At 40.8% G+C, this 21,850-nt stretch overlaps 1 protein-coding gene across 3 annotated transcripts in view; it reads right to left on the bottom strand.

The window, feature by feature from the left end:
* Positions 1-570: 570 nt before the first annotated feature.
* Positions 571-21,850, bottom strand: part of LRRCC1 (leucine rich repeat and coiled-coil centrosomal protein 1) — a 32,814-nt gene continuing 11,534 nt past the window's right edge. For all 3 annotated transcript variants that reach the window (XM_075213734.1, XM_075213733.1, XM_075213736.1), the window contains 10 exons: positions 20,462-20,666; positions 17,223-17,362; positions 15,266-15,467; positions 12,060-12,245; positions 10,909-11,083; positions 8,753-8,916; positions 7,259-7,467; positions 7,018-7,155; positions 2,980-3,115; positions 571-931 (listed from right to left, as the gene is read on the bottom strand). In XM_075213734.1, coding sequence (XP_075069835.1) covers positions 809-931; positions 2,980-3,115; positions 7,018-7,155; positions 7,259-7,467; positions 8,753-8,916; positions 10,909-11,083; positions 12,060-12,245; positions 15,266-15,467; positions 17,223-17,362; positions 20,462-20,666 — 1,678 coding nt within the window. In that variant the 3' untranslated portion in view covers positions 571-808. The remainder of the gene's footprint in view (positions 932-2,979; positions 3,116-7,017; positions 7,156-7,258; positions 7,468-8,752; positions 8,917-10,908; positions 11,084-12,059; positions 12,246-15,265; positions 15,468-17,222; positions 17,363-20,461; positions 20,667-21,850) is intronic.

The raw sequence follows: 21,850 nt of genomic DNA, 5'->3' as shown, positions 1-21,850 counted from the left end.
TGTAGAGATTGTAGATTTTTTTAAACCTAACCATCAGTAGTCACTAATGTGAATTAAAAATAAAAATAAATAAATCACTAACTGCAGCGGTTTTTCTCCTGTGAGGAAGGAAACCACAGAATATAATAATAATAAATGCGATTGACAGTTTCTCTGTAAATGGATTTAATTTACTATGACTGGATGGAAATGAAAGTACATTTAATGTATCACCTGCACACAGTGGAAGAAGTCATCTTGTAATATATCTGACATCGTTGAGAATTCAGCCTATCAATTCCACAGAACCAGTGACATCACTGAGAATTCAGCCTATCATTTCCTCAGAAACCAGTGACATCACTGAGAATTCAGCCTATCAATTCCACAGAACCAGTGACATCACTGAGGATACAGCCTATCATTTCCTCAGAAACCAGTGACATCATTGAGGATACAGCCTATCATTTCCTCAGAAACCAGTGACATCACTGAGGTACAGAACTAATAGGCTGCGTTTATCATGAATAATGGTTCAGACCACAAAATAGCTGTGTAGGTGACAGGTGCTGTTTAAAAAGAATGCTATGCTTTTAGTGCAAATAATGTTTATTACAAACATTTCCTCATGTGAATATGTACATGGTAAAATAAGATATGGTTATAATTTATAAACACAATTTGTAAAAAAATATCATTATAGATACTTGAGAACTCTTCAGTGAGTTGCAGGTTACCTAAGCTACCAAAACACCTATAAACAGATGCAACTCAAAAATCTGTGCAATTGTTTTTGCAAGACATTATCTTCACCTAATACGGAAGAGAGTTACAAATCTTGCTCAATATCGCTTAAAGCCCTGGTAAGACGTTTTATCTTTTCCTCCGTGGCTTTTTTGCTGTTAGCCGTTTCTTGCAAGAGTTGTCGCATCTCCTCTTCTACTTGGTAAACCTGTAATGTAAAGAGAGATAGAAATGAGGTTGTTGCCTTTCTATGCACTTTACTACACATAGGGGCAGATTCAATTTGGTGCAAGGTGCCGCAATGTATCTCCGGAACAGTCAGTGGAGACACATTACCTCAATGTTTTTACTTAAATCCCCGCTCATTGTCCCTCACGTCCCATACAGATAAGAGGAGAAAATGAGCAAAAATTCCTTACCGTATTGGCCGGCAATCATCCTCATCTATTTATATAGCGCCAATAATTCCGCAGCGCTGTACAGAGAACTCACTCACATCAGTCCCTGCCCCATTGGAGCTTACAGTCTAAATTCCCGAACATATATACACACACTAGGGTCAAGTTTCATAAAAGTCAATTAACCTACTAGTATGTTTTTGGTGTGTGGGAGGAAACCGAAGCACCAGGAGGAAACCCACGGGGAGAACATACAAACTTCACACTAATAAGGCCTTGTTCGGGAATCAAACTCATGACCCCAATGTGCACAGCCAGACATTGAGTTGGTGGCCAGAGCAATTAAATCTTCCCCTTCGTGGGTTCTTTGGTTGGTTTATTATGTGCAAAAATATGTACATATCTTTGGCCAAATATTTTGTTGTGCCTGGTCCACTGAAGTGATTGCTCTAAGTTGAAAATCAGGCCGCTGACCCCCAATCATGGCATGTGGGAGATTATAAGCTGACTTGGATGTCCCTTTGACCTTGCAATCTGGTTGTTTGGGCAGATACATGAATGGCCTTTTATATGCAATCTGACACAGCAAGTGCAGCACAAAAACATAGCTATAGACACCATCACTAACAACCAATATATACAACTTTACTTGGGACAAGACAGTAGCACTGACAATCATGCAATCCTTCTGCTTTAAGTGTGGTAAGTGTAATATGCTTTGACCAACTTTAATAAATGTGTGCATCTTTCCAATACTCTTAAAATTGTCGCCTTCATGTGCATGCAGTGAGGCAAGAATGTTGTCTCCGGTGATACCAATCCAAGGCAGGCGGACAGTAAGTTCTCTCTTTCCCTTCAAGCCTGGACCCCAGTCTGCTTTGCCAACCAGCACTCCCCAGTGCCAAAAATAGGTGAGGACAGTGTGACTTCAACCACCTGCAGTCACTGCATACGTGTTGGCCGTCAGCAGATTAGGTACATAAGGGGGGGGATTCTTGCTTTCTTTTAGGATACCTCTACTCTCTCTTCCAGTCATCCCTCTGCTTCCTCCTGCAGTCAAGGACTGCAGAAGGAAGCACATGCGATTAGTGTCCCACTGCACTTTTATTGTGGTTTTCTTTATCTACACACCAACCCCCCACATGCCTTGTTCAGCATCTTGTCTTCAAGGACCCTTGTTTATTATCTAAAATTTCAAGGACTTGCTGTCTTCTTGGGAAAGAGGAGACTGAAGGTTTGTCGCTGTAACTTGATGGTACATACAATTAAATATAAAAATACCCAAACTCCTATACATTCATTGTTTTATTTATGTTTTTAAATATTAATTATGCATTAAAATGTCCAGTAATATGTAACTTTTACCTTACAGAGGTTAACGTCTTTCCACTTAAAGATTCAGTGAATTGTACTTTTGTCTAACAGTGCCACATTTTGCATACAAGTTTATAAACAAACTTTATGGCTAAGGGCACATTGACTGGTACCAGAGGCAGGCTAGGCTGGGGGACGGACGGACATATGAGCCTGTCCCATAGTGGGCTATGTTGGGCTGGATAACTGGGCCACCTGCATTTTTTTTCATTGAAAACAGGCTGTTGAGTCGAGTCTTGTCACCCGGGCTAAAATTTGCCAGCCCTCCCCTGACTGGTACACCACTGCTGTCCTGGGGATGAGCACGGTGTTCTCCCATAAATGAAGTTAAGAGATAAGTAATCAGAGTATAAAGGCAAATTTGAGCTCTGTTTTATACGTCCATGTTCAGCAAAACAATGTAATTTCCTATTCATTAAGAAAGCAAATGTACAGTGAGCGAACACAATTCACGTTTCCAGGACACAGATAAGTAAACACTTACTTTTTCATTGGCTGCTTCTATTTCCTTTTGCTTCTCCGTTGCCACCTTAATGATCTCAGCCTGGTGAGCAGCAAGAATAGATTCCAACTGTCTTCTAAATGCGTCATCCACAGAATGAAGTTTTTCCATTATAACTCTGAGAAGCGAGACATTTGCAGAAATGAAAGGTTAATTGTCTCCACTCACATTCCAAGCCCCCAGAAAGTCAAGTTGGATCTGGTTTCTGTATTGTTTAGTATATTAACCTACACTATTCCCAATAAAGGAAATATATTTTTTATTAAATGTATGTATGAATACAAAGCTTGTGGGTATCAACTTCACAGTCACTTACTGATTAATTACTACCTTGTCACTACCTGACTTTCCTCCCATTCTTTTTCTTTCACATGGCCCTTCCACAATCCCAGTCCACTCTCACATCCACGCCCTGCCCTCCCCTCTATTCTCCCTCCTCTCCCAGTCTTTCACCATGCCTCCTCGCTCCAGTCCTATACCCATCCTCAACCCTTTCCCCGACCCAACCTCAACCCTCCCTCACACTCTAGCAACCCTGCTAATCTCATCCATCTCTCCCCTCCCTCCCCTTTCCTGTGCCCTTTGGAACTCCAGATCCGTCCATAATAACCTGCCCGCTGTCCATGATCTCTTCATCTCCAAATCTCTTAACCTCCCTGCCATCACCGAAACTTGGCTCTCTTCCACTGATTCCACTTCTCCCTCAGCTCTCTCCCATGGGGCCTCTCCTTCACCCACGCCACCAGACCGGATGAACGTCCAGGAGGTGGAGTGGGCATCCTCCTTTCCCCTAACTGTACTTTTCGGGTCATTCCCATTGTGCCGTCCTTCCCTCTCTTTTCCTTTGACGTCCAGTCTAATCAGTCTCTTCTCCTCCATCCACCTCCGGGTATCAGTAATTTACTGCCCCCCTGGCCCCACTTCCAAACCTGGTTTTCCCTCTACCCTTCCCTCCATCAAACTTCTCATCCTTTCTTCCTCCTTTGGCCACACTCAATGGAACTCTTGCTGCCTGCCTTCCTTCATTTCACATTTATCATCTCGTCCTACAGCTCTGCCCTCTCCCTCACTAAACAATCCTTCTTTAAGTCCCTCTTTTCATCTCAGTCCTCCAATCCTTGCCACTTTTAATCTCTCCTCTCTCCCCCCTCCTCCTATCACACTCTCCCTCTCTGCTGCCGACTTTGCCTCCTTTATCTCCTCCAAAATAAGGCCATCAGGCTCGACATCATTTTCCTGCCACCCTCATCACTCCACCATCCTCCAACAACCTCAATAGAAACAATAGTAAATGGTTATGGTTCTAGCAGCAGAGAATACCGGAGTAAAGGATGTGAAATTATACTTTAATTCACACATAAACCATAGCTATATATAGTTCTGGCCAGAACAAACCTAAATACAGTAAATGCATATATAGAACAGTTCAAAATACATAAATGAACACTACTGCCCTATATACCAACAGGCTCACTTCATGTATCAGTTGCTGTTCAGTTTGATGGATAAGTTCCTAATGTTGTACAGTAAATTGCTTGCAAGTAATAACCATAGTAGTTACGAATTAAAGTATCATTTCACATCCTTTACTCCGGTATTCTCTGCTGCTAGAATCTCACCCCCATCTACCTGCCATCTGGATCCCATCCCCTCTCACCTCCTTCGCTCCCTCTCCCCACTGCCTGCTCCGACTTCGCACACCTTTTCAACTTGTCACTCTTCTCTGGTATCGTCTCCTCCTCCTTTAAACAAGCCCTTATTTCTCCCATTCTCAAAAAACCCAATCTTTACCCCACCTCACTAACCAACTACTCCCATCTTACTTCTCCTCTATGCCTCTAAACTACCTGAGCAGCTTGTCTGCAACTGCCTCACCAGACACCCCAGGACAACTCCCTCCTTGACCCTCTCCAATCCGGCTTCCGCCCCCTCCACTCAACTAACACCGCCCTGGACAAAGTTACTAATGATCTTCTCTTGGCTAAATCCAGGGGTCACTTCTCCCTGTTCATCCTCCTTGATCTGTCTGTGGGCCTTTGACACCATGGACCACCCCCTCATGCTGCAGACCCTTCCTTCTCTATGGCTCTGTCCTCACATGGTTTACTTCATACCTCGCCAACCACTCCATCTCTGTATCCACCTCTGGCTTATTCCTCCTCCCCTGCCCTCCCTGTAGGTGTCCCCTTCTCTTTTCACTGTACACTACCTCTCTGGGTGATCTCATCACTTCCTTTGGTCTCCAATATGACGTTTATGCCAATGACATTCAACCATACATCTCTTCCCTTGATCTTCCCACCAAATTCTCTTGTGTATCTGACTGTCTTTCCGTCATCTCCTCTTGGGTGTTCTCATGTTTTCTCAAAATTAATATTTCCAAAACTGAACGCATCGTCTTCCCTCCTTCTAGATCTTCATCCCACATTGACCTCCCCATCACTGTTAACAACATCACCATCTCATCTGTTCCCCAATTCCACTGACTTGGTGTCAATCTCTACTCCTCCCTTTCTTTTGCCCCCACATTCAATCTCTTGCCTAATCCTGACGCTTCCAATTACACAACATCGCTGCATCCGGCGCTTCTTATCCCAGGACGCCACCAAAACTATTATCTATGCACTCATCATTTCCAGTCTTGAATACTGTAACCTCACTGGTATCCCCTGCTCTCACCTTGCCTCCCATTGTTCTATACTCAATGCGGCTGTGAGACTTCTCTTCTTTTCACACTGCTCTTCTTCTCACACTGCTCTTCTTCGGCCTCCCCTCTATTTGGCCTTACACTGGTTCCCTTTCCCCTTCAGAATCCTCTTCAAACTCCTCACCCTCACCTATAAGGCCTTCTCCCACTCCACTGCCCCATACATCTCCATTCACACTCCATCCCATTCCCTGTGATCGGCCAATGACCGTCGCCTCACTTCCTCTCTGATCACCTCATCCCACTCCAGAATTCAAGATTTCTCCGGGGCTACCCCCTTTACTGGAATGACATTCCACCTTCTATCCGACTGTCCCTTTATCTGTGCACCTTCAAACGGGCACTTAACACTCATCTGTTCCTCAAAGCCTACCAGCCATCCACCTACCCATCTCTCCACCTCTCTCTTACCCCATCTCCTTACTAGCGCCACTTGCACTTGATACTCTCCACTGACTACCCATTGTGCCTCCTGTCTGTTTGCCCTCCCTTAAGAATGTAAGCTCTTACGAGCAGGGCCCTCTTCCCTCCTGTCTCTATACCTATTCTTCTGCTCCATCTTCTCTATACTAGCTATGCTTGGAGCATTTAGAGTCTTTGTATTTGTTTATTGTTCTGTACTGTTTCACCCTGTATGGTCTACTGCTTGTACTTGTACAGCTCTGCAGAAATCTTGTGGCGCCTTAAAACTAAAAGATAATAATAATAATAATGTTTTGTGAAGCATTTCATTCCCTTCTACTCATGTCTGTATATCTTGCAATATTGTTGCAGAGTTTAAGTTCTATAGAACAGTCCTTAATTTACGTACATATTTTGATCATTAGTTCTTATTATAAGTTTAATTAATGGCTTATATTGGCACAGTGGTTAGCATCGCTGCCTCATAGTGCTTCCGAACACAGTTTGGAGTATGGGAGGAAACCCAATCAATCAAATACTGGGAGAACATGCAAAGACATACTGGCAGGTTAACTAGCTGCTGATGAAGTGTTAGAGATTGTGTGTGAGAGTGACCCCACTGGGGCAGGGACTCATGTGAATGATTAAATATTCTCTGTATAATACAGTGTAATATGTATGCACTATATAAATAACTGTAAATAAATAATATGCTTTTATTTATATATGTATAATTGAATATAACTAATTCTGAAGGCATCAAGCAGTTCCATTTTGCTGCACTTGTTGAGTGGCAATCATATGTGTGAGACAGCTATTATCCATGAAAAGGGTTACTAAGCATTAAGATTTAAAAAAAAAAAAAAAGATATGATTCAAATTCCTTATAACCAAAATAGTTTTCCACTCACTTCTGGGTTTGAAGGCTTTTGTCTTTCTCATCAATCAGCTTCTTCTCCTTGGCATCAAAATTCTCTTTCATCTGCCTGACTTGTGTTTCAAGCTGGTTTAGTAATTCCGCTTTATCCCGCCACTTCGTATTCATTGCACTATGAATAGAACAAGCAAATGCCTGATATGAGCCCAGATTCAACATCAAACAGCAAAAAGCTACATTTAGTAAAACCTCTGCACTAGAGGCTGCTTAATTACTTGTAAGCTTTCTTCACATCTTCCAACTCAGTGTCTCTCTCTTCTAGCTGTAGCTTGATTTCCTCCTTCCTCTCTGTCTGCCTTTCCAACTTCTCTTTTAGTTCCTGCAGTTGTATCCCTCTTTCATCGTTCTGTTCTCTAACTGCCTTCTCAAGCTCCAGATTTTCTGCACGCAGTTTTCTGATGCGTTCATCTCTGTCCTGCAGTCCCTGACAACACAAAGTGTAAAGACATTAGCAGTCCATGCTTAACTTAATCAGCTTATCAATCCTTTCCTATTATTGTGGGCTAGCAATGAGTTACAGAAAGGAGTATTAATGGTTATCTGTCTATTCCTGAATTTACCTGTATCCCTTCCCTACTACTGATCCTAGTGGGGGGAGGAGGCAGATTTAGCAAGTAATAAAAGGAGTTTCAAAATATTAAGTGCAACCTTTATTTCTATCACATGACACATTTGCAAAATAAGTTCAGGACCTCTAAAAATTGAACATAAAAGAACAAGTAAAGCCATCTTGGGGCATTTCTACATCAGAACGTGTGCATTACTGAAATACATAATGTTAATGACATAACTGATGTGCCGATATCTCATATTTAGCCAGATATGTGCAGAGATGAGAGCAGACATTAAAAACTGCTTAAAGGACAGTGCTTCTAATTTACCATGTATCAATCTTAGGTATTGGTAACCAGAGCCTGTGTGATTTGCTAACCTCCAAAGTAACAAAATAGTCTGTAGATTAGTTGATTCATACACATGGGCTGCCCAGGATATCACAGCAAGCAAAAGGTACATGCTATGCATTTGTATGATTTGTCTGATCTGAACGATATGTTTAGTGTTTGTGATAGAGGATGGATGAACTATCTGCTTTATAACACATCTGCAATTGAGACTTGGGGATAGATTTACTAAAGTATGAAAACGTGGAGATGTTGCCTATAGCAACCAATCAGATTCTAGCTGTCATTTTGTAGAAAGTACTAAATAAATGAAAGCTAAAATCTGATTAGTTGCTATAGGCAACATCTTCACTTTTTCAAACCCGCAGTTTAGCAAATATACTCCTTGGGGTAAGATTGATATAATCTACTTCAGTACATGGACATTTCAATTCTTTGGGTTTAGTTGACCTGTAAACTAGCAAAATAGAAAGGTAATATATCCTGACAGTTTCCTAAAACAAATATCATTAAAATATGTATGTAGTTAAAGGAATTTAACAATCTTCATAAATCCAATCTCTTCCAAACAGCAGCACTTTGGTTGAGGTCAATCCCTTGGTACACAGCGGCTCTATCTGAAAGCCTTATAGCCGCCTTGTGAGATGTTACTTATTATCACTGAAGGCCGTACCAAAGTACTATTATTGGGAATGGTGGGAATTTACTAAACTTATTAAATAAAGTGGAAAAAAACCCCCTTTAGGATGCCACTTACAAAATACAAAATCATTAGAGATTCATAAGTGCTTGAGAAATACTACGTACTTCTTTCAATTTCCTGATGGTTTCAGTCTGATCATCGACCATTTTAGTTTTAATTCTTAGTGCATCGTTGTCTCGTTCATTTTGCTTTTTCAACGTTTCGATCTCTGTGGAAAGTACTTCAATTTTGGCATCAAGCCTTCCTCTGTCCTGGGCTAGAGAGATGCCTACAAAATATGACATTACTTATGTGAGATATTTTTGCTTAAAAAGAGTGATCTAATATTCATAATACTACAGCCAGGGCCTCACTGTGTTACAGGTTTCTAGAGAAATGAAAGCTGTATATTCTCATGGTACAGCCCACAAGATGGCTGCTTTGATAGTACATAATTGACACTTTAAATGTGGGGATTGGCTGTTTAATCAAGGAGTTCATATTTTCTCATATTGCAGAGTTTTCCCCCACAATTATTATAAATAATCAATTTTCCTAATGTAAGGTGTGAGGTGTCCAATATATATTTTTTTTTGTCAATTAGCATTTTCCCAACCGATTTTTATTATAAACGCACTCCTCTCTATTGTCCTGGAATTGTGCAGCTGCAATTCACTTTGTTTGCATATCTCTGAAGGTGTTTTAAAGGTTATGACACACAACGATGGTCAGTCATCAAATTACTGTAATATATACAGAGACCTCAAAGCAAAAATCTGCCGTCTGAATGCAAAAAGAAAACCTAGGTTGTGGGGGGGTAGGACAGGTGTAGTCGATTTTAATAAATACATTTATATTACATATTTAGGTTTAAGTGAAGTCTAAGTGGATCTATGTATCAAGCCAAATATGTAGTAGAGAGCAGATCATTGACACTGTTTCCTCCACAACTGTCACCTTGCACTTCCATCTGTCAGGGGCCTGTCTGAATGAAGTGTCGGGCGGATGTTGGGGGGGGGGGGGGAGTTGTGCAATCATAGAGTTGATATTAATCATCATTATGGTGAAGCCTGTTGCTGCCCCTTCTCTCCCCACTGCCCTAAAATCCTTAATCACCTCTGAGGTGTCAGCTCTCCGTTTTCTGCACTGTGCTACATTATAATGAATACATTCATATTACACATTTCACTACTCTGTGCCAACAACGGAACACTGGGGCTCTTGTATTATTATTATTAATTTTTATTTATAGGGCGCCACTAGGTGTCCGTAGCGCCGTACAGAGACAAACAAAGCTACAATACAAGGTGAGAAAGCACAGTACAGTAAACAATAAGCACAATAACTCGGTGAGCTCAAAGCACAGCTAGAGGGGCGGTGGAGGGGAGAGGGGAAGGTCCTGCATACGGCTGTGCCCGAGAGGGAGGGCCCGGATGACAGGGAAACCCCTAGAGGGGAGAGGAAGGAGTGAGGGGGGGGGGGGGGGGGAAAGAGGGTCCTCGAGGAGGAGGGCTAGGTAGCTGGAGAGCCGAGTTAAGAGTGGTGAGGACAGGAGGAGAGATGACCCTGCTCAGAGGAGCGTACAATCTAAGGGGTGGGGTAGACAGACAGAGAGACAAGGGGGAGAGAGGGAGAGATAAGGATAAGGGAAGGGGAATGAAGGGGAAGAGGTAGAAAAAAAGGTAGGAAATTAAGTGGGAGACTGGAAGGCTTTAAGAAAAAGGTGGGTTATATCAGAACAAAGAGTCCTAAATGTAATTTGAATCCTTCCCCTTAAATGCCGTTGCTTCCTACAATGCACTTGCGATTTGAACCAGTTTGTGTGAATATATGTGAACTCCTTGAACCAATTAGAAACTTGCATAGAAAAGTAAAGAAAGGGATATGAAATAAACTTAAGACAATATAAAAAGAATGCTTCTAGTGCGATGTTTTCACATATCTGTTTAGTTTTTATACGACGGTTCCACTTTAATCACCATACAAAGCAAAGTGACCAATAGCATTGTAGTGCCAGGTTTATCCAGAAGCCAATTACTGATCTATATCATAATTAGAGAGATAATATACCCCGGTTATTAAAAAAAAAAAAATGATTATCTTCACTTACAGAAAACCCCCCCAGTAACCATACAGTGAGCTACTTTATATGGGTCTGCAAACATGTGGAATATTTGAGAATTCGTGAATTGAAACAAATCAAGGGACAAAGCACCGAGCCTTCCACTTTGGAATAGTTCAAAAATCTGTGAAACAGATCAAACCAATGTAATCATCTCACCTTGCTGAGTTAACTCTTGTCCCCAGATTTTCCTCTCGGCTCTTAATCCATCTATCAGTGACTCCTGGGCAGTGAGCTGTGAAATAAGTTTGGATTTTTCTTGCTTCAGAAGTTCAATTTTAACAGTTTTACGTTTTTCTTCTTCGCCCACCATTTCCAGGTTTCGTATTTTGTTCTACAGACAGAGCAAACATAGTATTACAAATTGTTCAAAGTAAAACAGCAAGAATGGCGAGTTATTTTATTGGTGCTGTATAAATAAAGTATACACCAATTTTGTTTTATGTGTGGAGTGTGTGTGTGTGTGTGTGTGTGTTCTCCCCGTGTTTGTGTGGGTTTTCTCTGGGTGCTCCAATATACTGGTTGGAAATTGACCCTAGTCTGTGTGTGTGTGTGTGTGTGTGTGTGAATTTAGACTGTAAGCTCCAATGGGGCAGGGACTGATGTGAGTTAGTTCTCTGTTCAGCGCTGCGGAATTAGTGGCGCTATGTAAAAAAATAAATGATGATGATTTCAAAACTACTGTCAAATGATGGGGTCCTTCTATTACTGCAGTTTCCGAGCAGGATACACTTGTGCTGCCACAAAAAGGAAGAGGGTGGAGCAGTGGCGGATCCAGGGGGGAAGGGGGGGCGATTGGGGCAATCGCCCCCCCTAGCAGACACTTGCTGCACATTATGTGCAGGTCCGTCCAGCCGTGACAGGCAGGGACAGTGTGCTGCCCGGCTGCTCTGATTGTGTTTAAAACACAATCAGAGCAGCTGGGCAGCACACTGTCCCTGCCTGACACGGCTGGACGGACCTGCACATACTGTGCAGCCTAAGATGTTAGAAAGGGGGCAGGGCCTAAATCGCCCCGGGTACAACAGTTTTCTAGATCCGCCCCTGGGGTGGAGGCATCTACAAGATTACTAGTGTAACTGGCACACACCCAGTTATCCAATACAGAACTACAGCTACTGCAAAATTCTCAGGCAGCTCTCTCCTGAGGCAGGGAATTAAGAAATGGCCCCCACATATTCCCTAACAAGAGGGAGGCTCACATAAAAACCTTATTTCCCAAATATTAAGCGATTCTTTGATCAGTTAACATTTCATACAAATGTAAATAAACATTTTGATCATCAATTTACCCAGAAACCTAAACCTACTTTTAGATGACTTGTAGTGTCTTGTTTTCCTTTGGTGAGGTCTGCTATCCTTGACTTTTGTTCCTTCACCATGGTAGTGAGCTCTTGAATTAAACTTGCCGACTGCTTTTCTTTCAGTCGGCTGCGAGAGAGGGCTTCCTTATGCTCTGCTAGCTCTGCTGTGACATTATCAAAGCCATCTTTAACCTGTTACGATGAAAATGCGATTACAAACACCCCTTTACACAATGGGGGGCATGAAACCAGCTGAGCCTGCATAGAAAAGGCAGTGTGGCACCTAATTAGATATTTGCTTTTATTTTTTTAAGCTGTATTAGAAAAATAACATTCAGAAATTGATTGGTTGCTATGGGCAACACTTACTACAGTGTTCCCTGTAGAACAGCTTTCATAAAGATGTCCATAACATTACCAAACTGCTATGTTGTTGTGAAACAGAACTACAACAACAGCAACCTTTCATATTGTGTTTCATAACAAACTGGTAAGACTAAAAAGGGAGTAAGCGTATAAGCTGAAGATGGCTTAGTGGGCAGCACGGTGGCTTAGTGGTTAGCACTTCTGCCTCACAGTGCTGTGGTCATAAGTTCCCGACGATGGTCTTATCTGTGTGGAGTTTGAATGTTATCCCTGTGTTTGGGTGGGTTTCTCCGGGGTGACCTGGTTTCCTCCCACACTCCAAAATCACATTGGTAGGTAAATTGGCTGCTGACAAAAAAAAAAATGTGTGTGTGTGTGTGTGTGATAAATAAATGATGTTGAGCCAAGTATCTGTAAACCACTTTCCTAAGCCACAGGTAGTAGATACTTAAAAAAAGTCTTCATGTATCAGAGAGCAGTGCTTTTATAATATTATATTGTGCAGCTACTTGTTTTATATGGTTTCTAATTATCATTAAAGAACCACAATTAATACCATAGTACCTCTTTAAATATTTCAATATCAATAAAAACTGCAAAATGCCCCAGAGAATTTCTATCCGGTGAAAGTGATTTTCACTGCCACTGCTTAGCTGCATTTAAGATCTATACATACATTTATGTGAATAATGCTTCTGAGTAGTTGACATAATGTCTACGTTAATGAAAAAGCAGAACGGTTATTACCATAGACAGACGCTGGCGTGAATTACACTTGCTATGTGATCGAATACACAAATCAGTTTCACGTTCCACTATTCTGCCTCAGGAATCCGCAGCATTCATGCCAAGTCCTGCTCCTTACACTGATACTGAAATGCTTCATAGCCTTCACTCATACAGACAACTGTAATCTATTTCTAGCAGGATGCCATCTCTTGCACTCACGTGTCCCTGAAATAATTTAACTAAGTTATTGTGTTCTCTGCAATTATAATTAAGTGTACTTAAATTTATCTGGATGACTGTAGCAGAAATGCGCAACTGTATTAATAATAAACAACAATAATAATAATAAAAATAATAATAAGCCTCCAGCATCGGGAATGGGTTAACCAATCTTTTCATGTTGCAGTACACTGACCGCCTTAGAGTAATGGCTTGCACTGTAAGTAAATGAGACACGCACTTTACATTTTCTAGGCGTTATTATGTTGGGTGGGGTACGAGAACGCAGATAAGAAAATCCCGACAAGAAACCCCAACAGGCCAATTGCGAAGGCTCTCACTGCTGACATACTGCAAAGACAGACTGCTTGAAAAAGTGACAACAAACAATTGCAAGAGAAGAACATCCTGGAACATGACGTACATCTGTGTGCCGGGATGTTCTTCTTTTGCAATTGTTGGCTGTCACTTTTTCAAGCAGTCTGTCTTTGCAGTATGTCGACATTGAGAGCCTTCGCAATTAGCATGTCCGGGTAAGTCTTGTCAGTATTTTCTTATTCACTGTAATGACTACCACCGAATATGTTAGCTGTCGGTGGCTATAAAATGTAGACGTACCTACTCTTGTGTATTCTGCGTCCACATGAAAATGGTAAAGTCACTTCAAATTCCAGATTTTCACTTCAGGACCACTGAGAATTATTTATGTCCTTTGCAGTGACACGTGGGTTCTGCTTTGCATGGCTTCCTATTAGTCTACCAGATCTTGCCTTGATGTCAACAGCTCCCTTAAATTTCCATTACCTCATGATGTTTCTGACAGTGGAAATGTCAAGATGGAAGTGTTTAGATATCTTTTTATAGTTTTCCTCTACTTTCTAACAGTCCATTATCTTTTATATTCAATCCTCAATCAGCTGCTTACAGGAGCTCCTGGTTGTTCAGAGTTGGGTCTGAGTACTTATTCAACTCTGAAATGGTTTGTGCCTGGTTTAATTTAAGGCCTAACAAAGTTAATCAAGTAGTAATGAACAACTAGAACTTTTTCACATGCTACATTCGCCATTTTACTTTTTTGCTCTGGTAAATTCAGCAAATAAACAGTAATATTACATTAAAATGTGTAGAAATATTCCATTTAATTTTGTACCCCGCAGAAGTGGTGTTAAAATAGTTTCACCTAAGAAGATTCAGTGAAGAATGCAATTTGCCCAAATGTTTGCATTGTAACTTGTGCTCTAGCAAACCAAACATGGCACCAGGAAGTCTAGTGTACATAGTACAGGTGGTATTTCAGGGATAGGGGTCATGTAAGGAAAACCAAATGAATGCAAAAAAATGAATACAGCCCTGAATAACAAACATAGATGAGTTATCCTAAATTTGCCGATACCATTAAAGCTCATCTTCCTAGTGAGTAAAATAAGATCCAATAAACAGGTAGCACAACCTCCACAAAGAGAGAGACTCCATTCAGAGTGATGTGGTCATCACCGTTATGTCCAGCTGCGCACATTACCGCCTATTATGTTAAGGAACCTCCGCTCATTTACCAACACACCACTATGGTGTACAAGGAAAATGAGTGAACATTTCAGGCCGGACATCGGCTCGGACTGTCTCCGATGACTGAACCGGAGGCACATCACACCAAGTTGGATCTTCCCGCAAATGATACCCATAATGGTAACAATCCAGTTATACTCCCCAAATGTCCAGACACAACAGTAAGTGGGGAACGACATTCTTCCTGGTCAGCAACTGATTCCACCTTCCACCTGGTCAGATTTTCTATTCTGATTATGTGAGGCGCCACAAAAGCTTTGGCCAGTTTAATTAAATCACCCGGATAAAACAACTATATAAACACTTCTTTCATATTCACCACATAGCAGTACCTCTTTAAACCTCCCTGCTTCGATAATGAGAGCAGCACGAAACTCATCTTCCAGATCGACATACTGTTGCGTCACTGCATTTATTTTCTCTTGGAATTCTTTTATCTGCTGATTATGGTGACGCTCTTCCTTGGTCACTTCCTTAGCCACAGCTTCTTGGAATTCAGGCCCATTTAACGACACTCTTGTATCAAGTTCCTTTCTAACAATGATAAAGACACATTTTCACATTGTTGCAATTACCGTTCAGTAAGACGTAGTGTAGTGATGGGCAGGATGGTGCACTTCACGGGCTGCATGGGTGGCCCTCTAACCTTCGAAAAGGCCACACATTCAATAATAAGTTAGAGCAATTACATTTAATCAAAGAAAGAGACATCTAACTATAATAATGTATCAGCAGGCATTTTAAATGTTACAAGCTATAATAATCTAATCTGACAATAAAAAGGAAGGAGCTGGGGGAATGTTCGGAGGGGCGCCTGTTGCACATCACTGATCTAGTGTATCCAAGACTTTGTAATCTTTAAAAACAGAGACAGCTGTGGAGGATTTTTAATGAGAATGTAAAGGGAAGGAAAAGGCAACACCTGACTGCAAATCTTAAACCATGGTCAATCCTTGCCCAGAATCATGCCTGTACCAATTGTTTAAAGATGCACTACCACGTAGGTGGTGGCGCAGGGATTATAGCACCAGAGGTCGGGGGACTGCAGCTGTATTTCCTCGGTTCCCAGGTCAGCCTCATAGTCCAGATGAAAACCGGGACTGCATGATGTTATGGAGGGGAGTGTGAGGACCGATGAGAAGCCTCAGTCATGGACATAGAGGATTGGTTATTCCACTCACACTCCCGTTCTGCAGCCATCTTAAAGTGATGGCAAAAATGTTCACCACTAGGTGACAGCGCTGCTTTAATAGCAAACTTATCCCTTACCTGAACTTGTTAGAGCAGCCCTTTGAAAGTATTTAGCTCTGCAAGAGGCACTTCTTCCATTTGAATGAATGGGCTGTAGTTAGAACTGGCATCATGGTGCAGTACAGATCATGAACAAAAGACTATTCTATTTGTACAAGTGAAAAAAAAGGAGTTCACACGCGCTATCATAAATAACTGGGTGACAAACAGCACTTAACAACTGTATTGCAAATTTGCTGAGGACAAGCCCTGTTCCTCCTTAGCGTTTAAGTGTCTCAGAGCTGTATATACCAACATAATATAGATCATATCTGCATAAGTGTCTGCAAGGATTAGCACAACTGTTAGGCCTCAATGATAGTTTGTGATTAACCTTATACACCACGTTATTTTGTACATGGTGCAGCTCTCTCTGAATTCACTACTGCTCTGCCGAATGTGGTCACAAAAGTGTAACACTAACCAATACTAATTCTATTTGAATATTAACCAAAACAGGTTAAGTTACAAAAGTAAATAGTATGATGAATGTCATGACATGATGTAAGCCACTGCAACCAACCAAATGTCAGCTTTCTTTAGTCTGACTAAACTAGGAAATCTAATTGGTTGCTATGGGTTACAGTACATCATTGCTCTTTGCACAATGGTATCAAAAAGCCCCTTTGTCTCTTTCGGAGCCAAAGAAGAACATGAAGGCATTACCATAGAAAGTCATCTAAATCTCATTTATAAAAAGGATCAAATATAGAATCAGTAACTGTAATACAATTATTAAGCCCTGTCCAAAGCGTTCACTTACTTATGGATATGAGCACCAATTTTGAAGCTACATGCAGACAAAAATCTTGTTTTTACATATCCACCACAGTACTTCTGTCTTCAAAAACAAATGAACACGACAATATCACAAGCCCCGGGAAGGTTATGGCAGTTCACATACTGTCTTTGAACAAGATTTCCACAGCAGGAGATGGCCCCGATGAGAGCAGATGTGACTTAGAAACCTGGAAACACACGCACATGATATACAAGTACCTGTGTGCCTGCTCCCTGGAAGTAAGCAGTTCATGGAGCTGTTGGACTTTGTCTTTGTGCTGACGTACAGATGCCCGAAGCAAATCGATTTCTCTTTGGGAAGCAGATGCTTTGCGGTCAGCCTCCTGCATGTGTTTCATCTGTGCTCAACAGAAATACCATTATTTTTATTAAGACAATGCTTTAAAAAAAAACAAAAAAGGAACAAACACACTGCCACGTCATTAACAGCAAATGGACATGACTGCACTTCCTAAACTTGTGTACTGTACTTTTAAAGGGGCACCAATCACCTGTAAGGAGTGCAATTTTTGCTGAGCGGGTATTCAGAAGATCATGGTCTGCCCATTCACCATGCTCTGAGTAGGAGGCCAATCAATTCATGTTGGTTCCCCTCACTAATAGCTGCCTCCATTGTGCGTAGGCAGTGGGTGAAGTATACAGGGAGTGCACTATGAACAAGGCTACAAAAATAAAAAAAAATTATATAAATTTTCTCGCTGTCTGTACAGGTCCACTGTGGCTCTTTGTGAGCTGCCCTATTCACTCAAATAGCCTATTGCTTCTTGTACAGCACAGTGAAAGTACAAGCTTTTGAGATGGAGAGATAAAAGCTAAAGTGAGGACTGCAGACTCCAGCACTAAAACAATAAAAATCTAGATTTTTTGCTAAATGTACTGTATGTCACAAAATATATGTAAAAAATGCAGCCTATGTTTAAACAATTTATTTTCTTGACGCCATCTGTTTATGTCATTCCCAATAGCTGCAAAATTGATTTTTTTTTTTGCTATGATAACTGTATAAAACTGATTAACAGATTATGATATGGTTAATACTTTTCAAAGAAAAATAAATAAGACTTTATGAAGATAAATTTAAATGTAATGCACTATACCTACCCAACACAATTACAAACCATACAAACAAAACATATATCAACTAAGCTCAAATGGCTCACCCCCTTATTAATTTATATTCTTCTAATATATTGCGCATTTTAGCATTCATTAGGTCTTAACGTAATTGTGAGAGTGACAGGACAATGTGACTCTATAATGAGTACCTGTAAAATAAAAGTTCATTTGCGAACAGAAAAAATAAAATTTTATACTTACGTTAATCCTTTTTTTTTTTTTAAACATTGGTTTATCAAGTACAGTCAGGAGTGAGGGGACTTAAAATCTCAGCATTTGATCCCTAGCTCTTCCCCTTCCTATGCTCCTCTGTAAACCTTATGGATTATGGATGTAATCCATCTCACAATAGATATTTTAGATGCTGGTTAACCTTTCTTATAGGCCTCATACAGGACCAGAAGACTTTCTGTTTTCGAATATCACGAGTCCTTTGAATATAAAGTGAAATCTAGACACCATTGACTGAAAGGAAAGCCTGATCCAAAGGACCACCCTATCATCATGGAAAATAAGAAGAGGAGACTTGCAGGACAAAGCTGCCGGCTCTGAAACTCTTCTCGCAGTTAAAAAAAAAAAACATGACTAAAAAGGAATTTTAAGTCTATTTAATTCAAGGGTTCAAATGGTGAATGCTGCAAAGCATCAAACATCAAATTTAGATCCCATGGTGCCAGAGGAAAACATAAGGAAGATGTATATGTAGTAAACCCTGAAAAAATGTCTTAACATCTGGCAATAAAGCCAATGTTCTTTGAAAAAAGATAGAAAGGGCAGATACCTGAACCTTCAGGGATCCAGGGCTCAACCCAGCATCCAGTCCATCCTGTAAGAACATAAGGAACCTGGGCTCTTGAAAATAAGAAGTGGAAAACCTTTTCCTCTCACACCAGGCAATATAATGCCTCCACACCCTGTGGTCATTTTTGGCTGAAACCCTTTGCTCTCAGAATCAAGGCTTTAGCAGCCACAACATTAAAGCTAGATGCTGCAACCTTGGTGCAGAAACTGCCCTATACTTAACAAGACTTGTCTGAGAGGCAGACACCATGAATGACCCGCTGACATGGTGAGGACGTTTGTGTACCAGGATGTCCGTGGCTGGTCTGGAGCCACCAGAAATCTATTATTGTTAACATTAATACTTCTGCACTATTCTCACTCCTGGGAGAGTAGTGTGTCAGGTTGTGAACATGGTACGAACAAGACACACAACAATCACATACATTCTGTACTCAACCTCAGAACAGACAACAATTCATCTGTTCAAATCAGACCTACTCCAGGATCCCCACCCTCTCATCATGGTACCTGGCATCCCAATTCTCATCTCACCCCTCTTCACCACCCTCCAACAGCCTTGTGAAAATCTTCAATCCGCTTCCTGCTCAACTCCATTTGCAGGAGAACTGGCTGTGGATTTGCCCATCTCAGATTGATCTGGCATATGTGGATCAGAGGCCTCAGGAAATACATGATAAAAATGAAGCAAGGGACATGCACCAACTATTACACCTCTCTGTGACATTAGACCAAAGCGGTAGTCTGAATTAAAACTGGAAGCCCAGAAATTGTCACTCTGCCCAGAACCCCACATCACAAAGTAATCACCATACTAATTTACTCTTTCAACATCTGATAACATGGGAAGTGGATTAAAGGCCTTCTGGAGATGCGTGATTAGTAATGAATGAACCCTGTCTGCACGGGACACTAGGACAGAGCTGCAGTCTACGCCAACAGTGCCACTTTGGGTGCAGAACAACCTGCAGCCAGATTGTGGCTTAGGACTATCTACAATAAGCTCTGGCCCAGGTACCACAAAGTTTGGGCCATCATGATATGTGTGTGTGCCACATGGCAGGTGGTCCGTGCAATGGGGTCTATGGGTCTCTGCCATTAAGCCAGTGGAAAAGGGACATTGAACTGTGTGCAGTGAAGTCTTTAGGAATTGCCAAGTGATGTGTGAAATGGGGTCTGTGCTAACTGCCCTGCAGCCTGCGCACTGATGTCTCTGTGCCAAGTGACATTGGGTCTGTGTAATAAACTCTGTGCGAATTGTCAGGGGATTGGCATAATGAGTGTATCAGGTAACACAGAGCAGATGCAATGTCCTCTGTGGCAACTGCCAGGTGTCCTGTGCAATGGGGTCTGTGCCAGTTGCCATTGGATCTGTGCCAACTGCTATGGGTACGTGCAAATGGGTCTGAGCAAAGTACATGATGTAACTGTAGCTCTTTTATAAAAGCCAACTTGAATTTTAGGTTTCGCAAACCAGTGAAAATATCATGTTGTCATGTATTACATAGTATATCCTATACCTCCAATGCTTCTCGCTGTATCCTGTGTGTCTCTAGTTTGGACAGCTCGTCTTCCATTTTTTTAAAAGTTCGTTCATAATCGTCTTCTTTACTAGCAGATTTGTTTATCTCATTTGTAAGCCTCTTATTTTCTTCTTTCACTTGGTGTAAAAGTGCTTGTAGTGTACTCTTTTCATTTTTTTCTTTCAAAAATAATTCTTTAATCCTAGAAAAAAAAAGCAGAATCAGAATAAAAGTTCTGGTTACCGTTCGTGCTTCAGACTCATAAAGCCTCCGAAACCCCATTTATCATTTTCCCGTAAGACTTCTCTAATAACTAAGAGAATATGCACAGATAAGAGGCTTCACAGAAGACTGGAGCACTGGCACTTACTGTGTTACATTACATGAGAGGCTCTTATACCTGTTGTTGTTTGTAAAACTCCCTTTCATGTCCTCCCCCTTAGTCACAGCTTAATGCATATAGATGCTGGCAGAAAGCTGTACTGTGTAGGAGGGGAAGAAGTGGTGACAAGTAATATAGATGTCTGGCAGTATAGTTTACAGCTTACATAACCATACTATGCCTGTTGAATCTCTCTCTCTCTCATATATATAATATATATATACTGTATATATATATATATATATATATATATATATATATATATATATATATATATATATATATTATATTTTAAGGGGATCATACTAACATTTTAAGGTCCAAACAAGCTTGAAATCTAAGACAACTCATTTTGATATTTTAATTTACTTAATTTACTACAAAAAAATACTTAGTTTTCTTGTGTTACTTAAGTAGCACAAACACATCTAAATCACTGATAAAAAGACAAAGACAATCTGCTTTTTCTGGAAGTTACAAACAGAAAATACCTTCATATTGGCAGCATATACAGCATTTAGCTGCTTTAGACTACAGTGACTTGTAATAGTTTGGTGTGTGGAGCATCACAGACCAATATAGTAGACTGAGAATGAATGAAACCTCTTCGGATTTTAAAAGTTTCAGTAGACTGGTGACCACTTATTGGTGGTCATCAACCAACTACACTTAAGGGGGTATTATAGGATCTGGGTGTTTGGGCCAAATTGGAAACTGATCCATTGGTCAGCGAGCATGCCAAATGGTTGGATAACGTGTGTGCCAACTTTATTTTGCAACATATATCTAAATAAACAAAAAAGAAGAAGTAGTACAGTAAAACTGTCCATGACTACTGATGTCCACGCACACACAAAGATTATATTTGAGAAGCCACCATGTAAAATGGATCAATTATTACATTAATTACTCAATCTAAAGCAAATTATAATTAAAAAATATGATTAGACCAGTTAGATCATTTATAGGGCAAATTCAATTCCCTGCGTTGTTCTAAAGAACAA

The sequence above is a fragment of the Mixophyes fleayi genome, chromosome 5 (assembly GCF_038048845.1).
Source record: "Mixophyes fleayi isolate aMixFle1 chromosome 5, aMixFle1.hap1, whole genome shotgun sequence".
In the NCBI taxonomy this organism is placed as follows: Eukaryota; Metazoa; Chordata; class Amphibia; order Anura; family Limnodynastidae; genus Mixophyes; species Mixophyes fleayi.
The sequence above is the reverse complement of the archived record's forward strand: the minus strand, read 5'-3'. Positions and strand labels throughout refer to the sequence as shown.